At 35.0% G+C, this 13,983-nt stretch overlaps 2 protein-coding genes across 2 annotated transcripts; both read left to right on the top strand.

Moving 5' to 3' along the window:
• Positions 1-852: 852 nt before the first annotated feature.
• Positions 853-5,548, top strand: LOC130970456 (ubiquitin-conjugating enzyme E2 35). Its single transcript, XM_057896542.1, has 8 exons — positions 853-1,087; positions 1,366-1,393; positions 1,616-1,702; positions 2,915-2,973; positions 4,169-4,210; positions 4,318-4,391; positions 4,854-4,951; positions 5,068-5,548. The coding sequence occupies exons 1-8, from the start codon at positions 1,052-1,054 to the stop codon at positions 5,103-5,105; spliced, it is 462 nt and encodes a 153-aa protein (XP_057752525.1). The 5' UTR covers positions 853-1,051; the 3' UTR covers positions 5,106-5,548.
• A 1,179-nt stretch (positions 5,549-6,727) lies between these two features.
• Positions 6,728-12,161, top strand: LOC130965856 (uncharacterized). The gene is made up of 10 exons (XM_057890617.1): positions 6,728-7,675; positions 8,430-9,058; positions 9,501-9,531; positions 9,740-9,878; positions 9,976-10,080; positions 10,489-10,706; positions 10,808-10,972; positions 11,103-11,334; positions 11,405-11,541; positions 11,682-12,161. The coding sequence occupies exons 1-10, from the start codon at positions 6,728-6,730 to the stop codon at positions 12,159-12,161; spliced, it is 3,084 nt and encodes a 1,027-aa protein (XP_057746600.1).
• Positions 12,162-13,983: the final 1,822 nt, after the last annotated feature.

Here is a 13,983-nt window from a genome sequence, read left to right as displayed (position 1 = left end):
TTCACCATTTAGACAAAAAAGAAGAACATGATTCTTGAGTGTTGTATATTACCAATTGAGAGAGAGTGAGGATGGTGGTGGTGATGGTGAGTAGTGGCAGTAGAGAGAAAGAGGGAAGGCAGTGATAATGGAGAAAGTGCTATGGGAAAAAGTGCTGGTGGTGGAAGGATTGTGAAAGTTTAGAATTTGAAAAAGAAGATAAAGATAAAAGGTGGGGTAATTTAAAAAATCCAAACAATGGGTCGCATTTCAGGTTCATTAAAAGAATTATATCTAATTAATTAAAAATTTAATTTTTAAAATTAAAACTAACTTTTTTTTATTACTTATTGTTTACATTTTTCAAAAAAAAAAAGCGTTGATTTCTTATTCTTTCTCTCTATATATAGCGAGTTGATAGAGTAGGATTAAACCTCAATCCGCTGACCCACCCATTAATTTGCTCAGCGCTCAATTCTATCTGCAGCAGATGAGGTTAGCAACTCTATTATTTCATAAATTTTTTATTTTTTAAAAAATTATATTATTCTAAAATAATTTTATTAAGAATTGTAGAATGAATTATTCTTTGTACTCATGAAAAATATAAACGCTGACAAATGTATTCATATAAGAATAAAATGACAATTGTAACTATAGAAGATGGTCTTTGTGTGTCAAAAGTACCCGACGTTGATTACACAATTAGTCCGTTAGGACCTTTTTGGCACACAAAATTTATCTTCCGTAATTATAATTGTCGTTTTATTCTTATATCAGTATATTTATCAGCGTCTATATGTATATCTTTCACAGTACAAATAGTAATTTATTTAAAATTGAATTATTTTTTAAGGCAAAAATCGTCGTGGCCTTGAAAAGAATAGTCAAGGACCGAATTGACAATATGGCCGGATTGGTGTTTACTCAAAAAAAAGAAAAAAGTTCAACGCCCAATAGCTTAGTTCGTATTTGGAATTGTGACAGTGGGGAGTTGAGGAACTGTCTCTCTCGCTTTGTGTTCTGAAAAGAGGGAAAACCCTATTGCGTGCATTGCAGTCGACCCCTGACAATGGCCAACAGTAACCTCCCTCGAAGAATCATCAAGGTTCGTATCCATTTTCTTGTTCCCTAACCCCAATTTTAATTCCTCTGATGCAATTGGTTTGCTTTCTGAGCAAACCAAAGAAACTCGAAAACCTCATTCTTCCATATGGCTCAATTCCAAAATTGCCCTTTTTCCACTACGATAAAAGGGGAAACCGAAGGATGTTAGGCTTTTATTCGTTTCTTTATCTTCAAAATCTTGGATTTTTCTCTTAAAGAATTCCATTTGTTCAACGTGCTGATCATTGCTATTTTCTTTCACTGGTTTGATATGAGCAGGAAACGCAGCGTTTGCTCAGTGAGCCAGGTAGCTTTTAGGTTTTTATACTTTGTTACTCTTTGTTTATGTATTTAATTTTATATTCTTAGTTGAGTTAGTTGCTTGTTTATGTTTTCTTAAGTGTATATATCTAGAAACTAGCATCTTTTAACATGTTCCTTGGAAGTTGTTACCTCGCTGATCCAATAACAATAATAATAATAATTATAATGCACGGATTTTACCTGATATTATGATATGTTAATGCAGCACCGGGAATTAGTGCTTCCCCTTCGGAAGATAATATGCGATATTTCAATGTAATGATCCTCGGGCCGACCCAGTCACCGTACGAAGGTAGCAATGAGCTCACTCATTTTCCTTTGTTTGGTATTTTCGGTAGTACATGGAGAGTTGCTGTAAGCAATTACGCTTTGCTTTAATGCGTGGGAATGATTTTGTTATATATTTTTATGTTATCTATTTTATGTGCCTGTTATTGACACATTTTGTTGCTACTTATTGAAAGTTTGAAACTCTGTGCTGGTTCACAGTCCCTCTATAGAGAGTTGGGGGTAGGTTTTGACTTTTCCTTTGTCTTTTGGTGCTGTGTTTTAGTCTTTTTTATTTTTCTGAAGTAGTTAACGTTTTATGAATATGAAGAAAAATTGCAACATGGAGTTGGCAAATGCAAAGGGGCATGTGTCCTTAATTGGCTAGGCGAGACCAAGAACTCCTATTTGTAGTAGAGACTCTCTGGTAGAACATTACTGGTTAGGTAGTTGGAGTATATCTTAGGAAGTTAATACCTATAGGAATGAAAAAGGGGATCCTCTGGATTGAGTAAGAAAAGGTTGGTAGAGTTGATAAGTTTCTTGATTATGTTCTCTATGAACCATTAATAAATAAGCACTTTCTCTCTGATATTCAATAGTTACCTTTCTTCAATCTGAACCATTTCCATCTCTCTGGCATTTACAAGCCTGGTGTTTTTGGGATGGGCTCTCCTCTGTCGCAAATTCTTACTATTCTACACTTGTGGTGATTTTGCTAGGGTGGAACCCTTACAAGTCTATCTTTTGAATTCGTGAGCAGAGGTTTAAGCACAACCATTACAGAATAAGGAGTTCCTTTTATATACTTGCATATCTTTATTGTTAGATTTCTTCCACTGGTTATCTAGTTAACCTCGAGCTTTTAGGGTACTATCACTTGTATTCTGCTCATTCATCTCATAATATTGTGCTTACTATTTTTATAAGATTTTGAAATTACCTCCCAAAACAGTATAAAAAATTGTGGTTTATCCTTTTTATGTTCATTCATATTCGTAACATTGGAGTCAACTCTTCAATCTGTAATCAGTGTTACATGCAAATGCTCTCTTAGATCATATTTTGATACCTTCTTTATAGAATCATGTTTGGAAGTGGAATGCGATATATATTTTTGTTATATAATTTTCATGTCATTCATGGGTTTAATTCCTCTTGTCTATTTTCTCTTGAAATGTGTGGATACCTGACTTGTTTTTTACCAATATGCATGCCTTTTTGCTTGTATTACTAGGTGGAGTCTTCAAATTAGAGCTATTTTTGCCAGAAGAATATCCAATGGCTGCTCCAAAGGTTAATTTACTTTTATTCTCTTCTATTGCACTGCCAAAAGTATTACCACTGTTATTTTCATTAACTCTTACTCTACTTTTCTAGGTTGGGTGATATACCCATGTCCTCAATCGAACATCCCTCTGGTCCACTTATTTTTCTTAATGCCTTCCCTTTCTGAAACTGACATACTAAGAACTTGGAAATTGGCATTGTTTAAATTGTTGAATAGAATATCCTCCTTACATTTTATCTGTGTTAACCTGCACTGTTGTGTATTTTACCTTTTATTTTTCTTGAATATTGATGTGAAATTTTTGTTTATATTAGATTATTATCAATTCCAGGATTCCATCAATGAAAAAACTGAAAATACTTGTAATTTTTCTAAAGAAAAAATATTTTATATACTATCTTAATATGTTGATTGGGTATTGAACGAAACTAATTGATGTAGAAATTGAATATAGGATACAAAATTGATATAAATCGAGCGAATGGTGGACTTTTGAGTAACATGCATAGTGTCAGAAAGCATGGGTTATCTTCAAACTGAAGACAGTTCTATGAATGTTATATAACTGGTTCTAAAGAGAGCAAGTGGAATTGAAATGCCCTTGCATTGAGTGAAGTAAATTTTGCAGTGTTTGTTTTGCAAATATTACGCGTGGTTTACAATTGACAAATGGTAAATTGTATAGTTTACTTGTAATATCACTGAAAGATTTTACCTTCAGGTTGACCATTATATACATCTCTACAAATTGGTTTGAAATCTATTATTAACTTCATTTTTGGATGAGAACTGTGGATACTTATTTTCAAAAACCAAATCTATCTTAAAGCAAAATTACAGGATATTTTGTTTTCTGTGGCTTCAGAGTCTGAAGTCACTACTAGATTTCTTTAGGACATAGAACTAGGGTACTGATTAGCATTTTCAGGATACTCGAATTTCACGGTTTACTGAAAGGGTGTAGTCGGTGTGCCACTTACAGCTCTTCTGTGCAAGTGATTGGGTTTTTTTCTTTTAATTGTTAAATAATGCTCTCCTGACTTTGTCTACCATCCTTTCTGTCTTAATCCTTTTCTCTCTTCAATCTTTTCAAAGTTCTTTTTCTTATGAATCCATATTAAAATCCTACTTTTTAGTTTTTACTAGGATAAATGGCATTTTGATGTTTCTTCAATTGTTCCTATGCATTGCTTTTTACAGGTTAGATTTCTGACGAAAATATATCACCCAAACATTGACAAGGTGCATTTTTCTTGCCCTACATTATTAATTAATTCTTCAATAGATAATTCTCTCACACTGCTGCATGTTTAATTATTTTATCCTGAAAAAACCCGCGTTTAAATCAGCTTGGCAGGATATGTCTTGATATTCTTAAAGATAAGTGGAGTCCTGCCCTTCAGATACGCACCGTTCTTTTGAGGTATATGTATGTTCGGCTTCTGGATTTCCTTATTCTCTTCGCATATCTTTTTATTTCATGAAGCAACTGGTTACCGTCTTGCCTTTGATGTTGAGTTTGCAAAAAAAAAAAAACTGATGATACATATTAAGATGAATACAGATTTCCATGTATGCCAGTTTGCAAATCTATGAAAAATACTTTCTTTTTCCCCCTTTTTTTTAGTTACTCTGCTGGTATTGAAGAACTCTGCATTTTGTTTGGAAAAACTTCGCTTACAGAAAGAGTAATCTGTGTTCTTTTTCTTCATTTTATGTCTTACTGAATATGTATGAATCATACTTTCATCCCCATTTAATTTATAGAACACCAAATAATGAAGAAAATGTCCTGGGGCAAGTCAAAGGGAACTATTTAACTAAGATGCTCTTTTCACAGTGACTATTATATATTCTGATAATATGAATTCGTTGGCACAACTAGTATTCAGGCTCTTTTGAGTGCACCAAACCCGGACGATCCACTTTCTGAGAATATTGCAAAGCACTGGAAATCAAATGAGGCCGAGGCTGTTGAAACAGGTAGGCGTATCTGCATTTATAATTTGTATATTGGAAATTAGTTGATATTGATATCCGCCAGCAATGCAATACAATATTCATATTCTCTTTGGAATGTGTCGTTTGTTAACCTGCAGCAAAGGAATGGACTCGATTATATGCAAGCGGTGCCTGATGATTGGGTTCAAACTTACGGCTTCAAACGTTCAAGTGTATGATATGAACTGTCAGTTTTAAATGGAAAATATGGTCAAATTGTTGTCTAACTTGTGAGTTTATATTCCAACTAGCCTCCAGCTTCCTCTTAATTTCCGTATCTTGGAAGTCAGAATTCTTATGTGCTTTACGTTGATCTGTCTTTAAAATTAGCGCATCCTTCATTGAGCTCTATACGTAGTTACGTACTATTTTACAATAGCTAAAATTTTTGTATAGGTTTATGTGTTCTCTTCGTTTTATTTGTTTGGTTATGAAATCTATGATCGCCAAAAGTGTACATTGGTAGTCACGGCACATTTCTTAAACACTTGCAGCTAACGGATTTCAGGGTGAGCTTTGTGTGTTATGAATATTTTTAGGGCTTGGGATTGACCAAGTCTTGAAGAATTAACTTGACTCCATTTTACGCTCAAAGTCCTGTCTTTTTCTTTTCTTTGCCTCCAAGTTCCAACTCCCAACCCTGAAACATATCATATAATTTGTAGTCAATCAATAGAGTTTCAAAGTATGTTATCTCTTCATTATTTTTCACATGGATTTCGCTGGTATGCTTTTAGGATGTTAATACTAGTAGAAAATTTTATTGTTCAGACTCGTTTATGACGAATATCTGGAGTAAAACTGAAAGCAATATAACTATAATCGAAAAAGTAATTTTTTCTAAATACTTTTGGATGCATAAGAATATAAAATTAAATAAGAATGAACTCGAATTTTCATTTTCAAAATCAAGACAACAGAAATTAAAAAATTAAAAGTTTAAAAGTTAAAAGATGATTCAATAATTTTAATATTTAATATAACTTAAATTCATAAGTGTAAAAAAAAAAACACACACACACACACATACATATAGGAATTTGAGAAGCATGCAACAACGATAAAGCAACAAAAGGAAATAAGAAAATCAAATCCAAGGTTATGAACTATGAAGAGTTTACAATATAGAACTTAATGTAATTCTATTACTCCAGTAGTATTCCTTATTATTTATGAAAAGTTTATTAAAATTTTTAATGCTCAATTCACCTATCTCTGTCTCTTGAGTTTATTGTGTTTACCGACTAACAACAATCATTTCTGATTTGCTATTATCATCATTATCATCATCAACGCGGATTCAGATTGACTTTTTCTAGTTATTTAATAACGACTCGCATAAACTTTGATGTCACCTATATTTGTGGTTTGACCACCTAAATTATCCAAACAATGAAATTCGCTACCTAATTAAGAGGCCATGCTTCTCGTAATTATATACCAAAAGTCAAAAACCAAATTAGAAGGAATGCAACATTCATCTGCTTACGAAGAAATGAATTTGTTAAGAATCATCAAATGCATGACCTCCAACCCCACGTTATTGGCGTGTTCACATAAAATAGTGTTTATAACAAGAAAATGATAAATAGAAGAAAAGAAAAGAAAAGATAGAACACCACATAAAGATTGTGAATTATCAAGGCGAGTAAATGTAAACATGAAATAGCTTCATCCATTGAGTACACAATGGTCACACAATATATATATACATGTAATTTCTTTAATTTGATGAGTGCAAATTGTTGAAATTAGAAAATGGTTTTGCCCATATTTTTCTCAACCTTACTCATAGGAGGACTACTAGCCTCTAAACTCATTTGGCAATGGTTCACACAAAAAATTTTATCTTTGCATAATAAGCACCCCAAACTCCCTCCTGGCCCACCAAGGTTGCCAATCGTTGGCAATCTTCTCCAATTAGGGCAACTTCCACATAGAGATTTAGCATCTTTATGCGATAAATATGGACCCTTAGTTTATCTTAAATTGGGTAACATTGATGCAATTACTACTAATGATCCTGATATCATACGCGAAATACTTGTTCGCCAAGATGATGTTTTTGCCTCTCGTCCACACACTCTTGCCGCTGTTCATTTAGCCTATGGGTGTGGGGATGTTGCATTGGCCCCTTTAGGCCCACATTGGAAGCGAATGAGAAGAATTTGCATGGAACATTTGTTAACCACAAAGAGACTTGAATCCTTCTCAAAACATCGTCAAGATGAAGCCAACCACCTTGTTAAGGATGTTTGGGCTAAAGCCCAAACCGGAAAGCCCATTAACTTGAGAGAAGTGTTGGGTGCATTTTCAATGAACAATGTGACTAGAATGTTGCTAGGAAAGCAATATTTTGGATCTAAATCAGCAGGCCCACAAGAGGCTATGGATTTCATGCACATAACCCATGAATTGTTTTGGTTATTGGGTGTGATATACTTAGGTGACTACTTGCCAATTTGGAGGTGGGTGGATCCTTATCAATGTGAAAGGAAAATGAAGGAAGTCGAAAAGAAAGTGGATGATTTTCACACCAAAATTATTGAAGAACATAGAAAAGCAAGAATTGAGAAGAAGAAGAAGAAGAATAATATGGGAATGGAAGATGATGAAGAAATGGATTTTGTGGATATTTTACTATCACTGCCAGGCGAAGATGGAAAAGCGTGTTTGGATGATACAGAAATCAAAGCTTTGATTCAGGTATTTACATTTCATTAGGCCGTTAAATGATATTTCTGTTTCTTAACGTTTTATTTTATTCATTTAATATATTTTTTTAATTCCAATGAGGTGCTGAATAAACAAAAACAGTCTTACTCTTTCTAACTCTATACACGGATAATGTAATGGTAAATTGGTAATCTTAACTAATTTTTCATTAGTAATATTTACTATGTTAAATTGGAACCACTATTTATTTGTATAGTATAGAAAAAAAAATCCGGACATTTTTCTAATAAATAGATTATCATGTTTTACAAATATTCACCTGACCCAATCGTTAATAGTTATAGGTCACATTTTTTAAAAATAACTTAATATGAAATCGCTGCTTAAAGCTAACATAAACTAACATTTCCATTATCAATATTTTAATTATATTCATTTGAAAAATAAACTAGCATTCTAGGTCGTTTGGGAACTTCAAAACCTATTTTTTTTTTTTTTAGTTTTTGACTTATGATAAAAGTCTTTATATTTTAAATTTTTTTTAAAAGAACTTATTTAAAAAGTTTAAGTTTTTTTTAAAAAAATATTCGAATATTATTTTTAACCAGTAAATTTGCCAATATTTTAAATATTTACAGATAAACATAATAATTTACTCGATTTTATAAAAGATAAAATTAATTTCATTTATTCATAGACATATTTGTCAATGTCCTAAAAATTTACAGGTTTGCGTTATTATTATAATATATTTATTGTTTAAATAATGATTGTCATTTTTAAGGATATGATAGCTGCAGCAACAGATACTTCGGCTGTGACGAATGAATGGGCAATGGCTGAAGTAATCAAACATACCCATGTCCTTCGTAAAATTCAAGAAGAGCTTGATGCAGTAGTGGGTCCCAACAGAATGGTGATGGAATCTGATTTAGTCCACCTTAATTACCTGCGATGCGTTGTACGTGAAACATTTCGGATGCACCCAGCAGGGCCTTTCCTCATTCCACATGAATCTCTTCGTGACACCACCATCAACGGCTTTGATATACCTGCAAAGACACGTGTCTTCATCAACACCCATGGTTTGGGTCGTAACACTAAGATTTGGGACAATGTTGAGGAGTTTAGGCCCGAAAGGCACTTGCTAGTTGACGGGGGTAGGGTTGAGATTAGCCATGGAGTAGATTTCAAAATACTACCCTTTAGTGCTGGAAAAAGGAAATGTCCTGGTGCACCACTTGGAGTCACCTTGGTTTTAATGGCTTTGGCTCGACTTTTTCATTGCTTTGATTGGGCTCCGCCACGTGGCTTAAATCCTCAAGATATTGATACAAGAGAAGTCTACGGAATGACCATGCCTAAGGTTGAGCCCTTGATTGCTTTTGCTACTCCTCGCTTAGCAAAACATTTGTATGTTAACTAAAATGTATTTTCACTTTAAATTCATGAATAAAATATAAATGTTTTGTTAAATGTCTACTCGATGAAAATAATATTTTTTTATATATATATAATCACGTGTAGAGTTATATTATGTTCAGAGCCCATGATATTAAAGTAGATTTTATAAAAATCTAATCGATTCATGTTTTGATGGTAGAAAAAAGAAATGATTTAATGTTAATATTATTGTTGAAGAGATAGGAGATGATCGTTAAGTATACAATTGTAATGAAACTTAGGTTATAAGCATTTGCATAATTAAATGAGAAAGTATAGGAAAGCAACGTATATAGTAAACAATGTGAATAACGAATTAAAAAAGAAGATAAAATTAATTTTAAATTAATCTTAAAATTAAAACTCATTAAAATAAAGGAAACTGCTCTAACTAAGCCTAATTTTATTTTAGAAAATGTTCCTGCGTGAAAGATATCTATGAGGTATAGCTCGTTCTGTTGGTATTTGAACAAGCTTTCTTTTGAGACAAGAGGGTGGAACGTCGTCTTTTTGTGAAGAGGCGGCATTGGGCACCTGCAAAGGGACTCCAACGCTCAAGTAAGTAAGAGTGTGAGGTGTTCAGAGTAGAGAGTAGAGTAATCACGTACCTATGACTCAATGAGTCACTTATATATATTGAATTACTTTTAGGCCGTTATTCGTATTTCTATTACTGATTTTGATGGGGTCCTTTGTTGGTGGTCCGATATTTGGAGATTTAGTGGTTTGAGTGTGGAGAGATTTGCGGTGAAATTATATTACCCTGCTGATTCTGATTCTGAAATTGTTGGTATAGGCCGATTTTAGGGTAACGGATCATAGCCCTCAAGGTCGACCTGTTGAGTTATAAGCAGGTTGAGCTTATTCGAATTATAGCTCGGAATCAGGATCAGTGGAAGCCCCCAAGCTCAATGTGTTTATTGGTGGTTTCGAAACGGGGCGACCTTTGCGTGCCAAGTGTCCGAAGTATAGACGGATCGAGCTTTGTTCAGGTATTCCTCGGAATTGGAATGGTAGAGCCCCTTTAGTTCGGTTTGGTTTATCTGAGGCGTTGGAAGTTGGGAAAGCTTTATGTTTTGGCGATTGATTTGAAAGTGATATATATTTTGATTTTGAATTAAATGTTTTGGAAAAGGGGATAGACATTTGATGAGACTCTTGCAGTTAATGTGCATTGAGAACCGAAACGGTTATTTTTTCTGTCAACTAATTTTACATTGCATATTTGATAAATGGTTATGATTTTGTTGGGATTTTAGAGGGTCGAATGTATAGTGGATATGGAAAAATTTGGACTTTAGTTTGCTTCAGCTTTCAAATTATTTGCTGAAGATGAGCAAAAAAGATTAGTTATTCTCACTTATCTTCTCTTCGTCTTTCTGCTTTCATTGCGTCTTTAGTGATGGAGAAAGGGAAAAAGGTTGTGATAGAGAAAAGGAAAAATGTTAGGGGTCGGGGAAAAAGGGAAATTGCTTATGAGAAGGACAAAATTGTTGAGGAAGTTTGGGTTTGGGATCTTAATGATTCTTTTGCATGGGTGGCTGAGTCCGTGAAAGGGTATGCTTTTGTTTTTGATGATGATAGAAGTGTGTGTCAGTTAGGTTTGACATCTTTGTGGGTTAGGGAGGGTGGTGGTATTACTCTTAAATTTTTGTCTTGTAGTGCTGATGATCGCGTGTTCCACCATGGTGAAGGATTTGAGTTTTTCTTTGTGTATAGTTGCGTTTTGTGGACCTTGGGGTTAAGTTGCCTTTTACTGAGTTTGAACGAGGGGTTCTGGTGCAGCTTAAGTGTGCACCTTTTCAATTGCATCCAAATTTATGGGCTTTTGTTAGGGCTTTTGAGGTGCTGACGGAGTATCTTGAATCTGAACCGTCGCTGGAGGTATTTTTCACTCTCTTCCAGTGTAAAAGTGTGAAAAAGGGGGTGGTTGAATCTGGCGAGTGCCCCTGACCAAGCCATTTTTAGTTTGTATAAGTCGTCTTATAAAGGATTTAAGTCGATGTTTCTGAAGGTTAGTGTTGCCGAGGGCGAGTTTCCCTGGTATGTTGATGAGTGTTTGTTGGAGAAGTTTTCTCTTTTTTGGGTTCCGAGGCCTAGGCAGATATTAGATATGGATAGGATGGAGTATAGAAATGAGATAATTGTTGAGTTCCTGGTCAATCATATATCTTCGTCTTCTTTGTTATCTGTTATGGATCTTCTTGAGCTTGAATCGGATAAGGATGCGTTGGTTGAGTATATAGGTAATAGTTATATGTGTAGGATGTGTTTTTGGTTATTTATGGTGTTTGATATTGATTATGTTTATTGCAGTAGAAAAAACTCCGAAGGTAACCTCAAGTGGTTTGCGAGCATTTTTTTGTAGCAAGAATGTAGAGAAGCAAGGGTCAAGTAGTCATACTGTGGCTAAAAAGGGTGCGGAGGTAAATCAGCCATCGCCGGCCAAGAAAGTGAGTTATAAAAGAAAAAGGAGAGAAGGTAAAAAGGAGAAGGGGTGGGGGTGTCTGAAGATAAGGTTGGTGGGAGAGAAGTAAATTTAGAGCAAGTGAAGAGTTTTACGGACAACCAAAAAATTCTTCATGGGTACAAGGGTGATGATGACCTGACCTCGTTATGGAGTGAACACTTCCCATTTTCTATTGTTGCTGATGAACATGCCCAAAGTTCCTCTGATGTGAAGCTTATACATAACGTTGGTGATGTTGGTATCTCGCAATATCTGCATGTATATCCCATTATATCCGTAGTGACTGTGATTTTTGTTCTTGTTCTGTTTTTTCAAGTGATGGGAGCTCAGTTGATGTGTATTGGCCGAACTCAAGAACTTAAGCATGCTCGAGACTCCTTTGATAAGGCATTAATGACTCAATTGATACAGGATAATCTGGAGAAATCAAACAAGCTCCGTGATGCGCTGGACTTGGTGAATTCCTTGCAAGAGAAATTGACGACCTCTGAGAATGATGAAAAGAATTTCAAAGAAGAGAAGGCTACACTTGAGGTCAGATTGGTGGTGCTTGTTACCGAGAAGAAACAAATAGAAACTAAAAAAGAAGATCATGGCCTTTAGATGTTTGCTGTCGGTTTTGAGAGAGTAGTGGAGCAAGCCAAGCTTTTGGCTTCTGAGGTAGACTTGCCCGCAAGGGACCCTTGCAAAGTTGTTGTGGATGGTCAGCTTATAGAGGATGATGATGATGATAAGGAGGAGCAAGGTGAGAACCCAGATGCTCAATGATTGTTTGCAATAGATTAGGATGTATGTTCTTTTCCTTGTCGTTTGTTTGTGGATTTTTGGTTTATAGCCAAAAGACTGTTTTTTTTATATGTTTGATTTGTAGGTGTTGGATTTTGGCTTAAAGCCAAAAACACTATTTTGATGTATTTGCTGTTTGTTGATGATTGTTCTGTTGTGTTATAACTTTATAGTACTTCTGGGATGAGCTCAGCCCATTCTCCTTTCGAGTCTTCGAGTTTCTTTTTCAGGCCTTGTAAAATGATCTTATTAGCAGACTCAGCTAAATCATTAGCTTGTGGATGTTCTACAGATGAAAACTGTTGTACTATTTTGAAATTTTTCAAGAAGGTTGTGAATTTTTTATCTATAAATTATCTACTGTTATCAGTTATAATGGATTGAGGGATACCAAATCGGCAGAGTATGTTTCTCCATACAGAAGAAATCATTTTTTGGAAGTTATTTTTGCCAATGGTATTGCTTCTATCCATTTTGTAAAATAGTCAATAGCAACAGTTAAAAATTTAACCTGGCCTGGTGCACGTGGGAAGGGTCCGAGGATGTCCAGCCCCCACTTATTGAATGGCCAGCTTACCTCGGACGAGTGTAACTACTCGACTGGGTTGTGAATGACTGGTGCATGATGTTGGCAGTGGTTACAATGTTTAACCTTATACATGCAATCTTGTTGTAACGTCGGCTAGTAATAACTTGCTCGGAGGATCTTGGAGGTTAAGCTTCATCCTCCTATATGTGTTCCACAAATGCCTCCGTGTACCTCGTCCATAGCTAACTTAGCATCTGTCGTGTCTAGGCATTTGAGGAGAGGCCTTGTGAATCCACGCTTGTATAGCTCGGATCCGAGCAGTGCATAGAAACCTACTCTTCTTTTGAATTTCCTTTTATTTTGAATGCTACTAGATATATCACCTGTTTGTAGATAACGTATAAAAGGTGCTCGCCAGTCCTCTTCCTGTGAAAGACTCGAAATTGTTGTTAGCATAACACTAGGTTCATCGAGTGTTAATTGAGATAATATAGGTGTTTTAGTTTGGTTTCTCGTTGTTGCTAATTTTGAGAGGATATTTGCCCTATCATTCTGTTCCCGAGGTATATGGGAAATATCGAATGTCTGAAAACTGTTAATAAGGTTATTAGCGATGATATTGTATTTCTCTAATAGTGGATCTCTTACCTGAAAGTTACCTGTTACCTGTTGTACCACGAGCAAAGAATTACATTTGACACTTAGCTGCGTTACGCCCATTGTGTGGGCCAATCGTAACCCTGCTATAAGCGCTTTATATTTTGCTTAGTTATTACTCTCATGGAAGGTAAATTGTATGGATTGTTCTAAAGCTGTCACATGTTCATCCTCGAGCAGTATTCCTGCTCCTGAGCCTTTAGTGTTTGAAGCTCTATCGATGTATAATGTTCATTTGTTCTTCATGGAATCATACTCTTCTATGGTGAGCTCTGCTACGAAATCGGCCAACACCTGAGACTTGATGGCTCCTTGAAATTTATATTGGATGTCATATTCAGATAGCTCGATCGAACATTTAATTAGCCTCCCCGCCAATTTAGGTTTCGTTAGAATTTGTCAGAGGGGTTGTTCAGTTCTGACTATGATGGTATGGATTTGAAAGTAATGCCG

The sequence above is a fragment of the Arachis stenosperma genome, chromosome 3 (assembly GCF_014773155.1).
Source record: "Arachis stenosperma cultivar V10309 chromosome 3, arast.V10309.gnm1.PFL2, whole genome shotgun sequence".
NCBI classification, from domain to species: domain Eukaryota; kingdom Viridiplantae; phylum Streptophyta; class Magnoliopsida; order Fabales; family Fabaceae; genus Arachis; species Arachis stenosperma.
The sequence above is the reverse complement of the archived record's forward strand: the minus strand, read 5'-3'. Positions and strand labels throughout refer to the sequence as shown.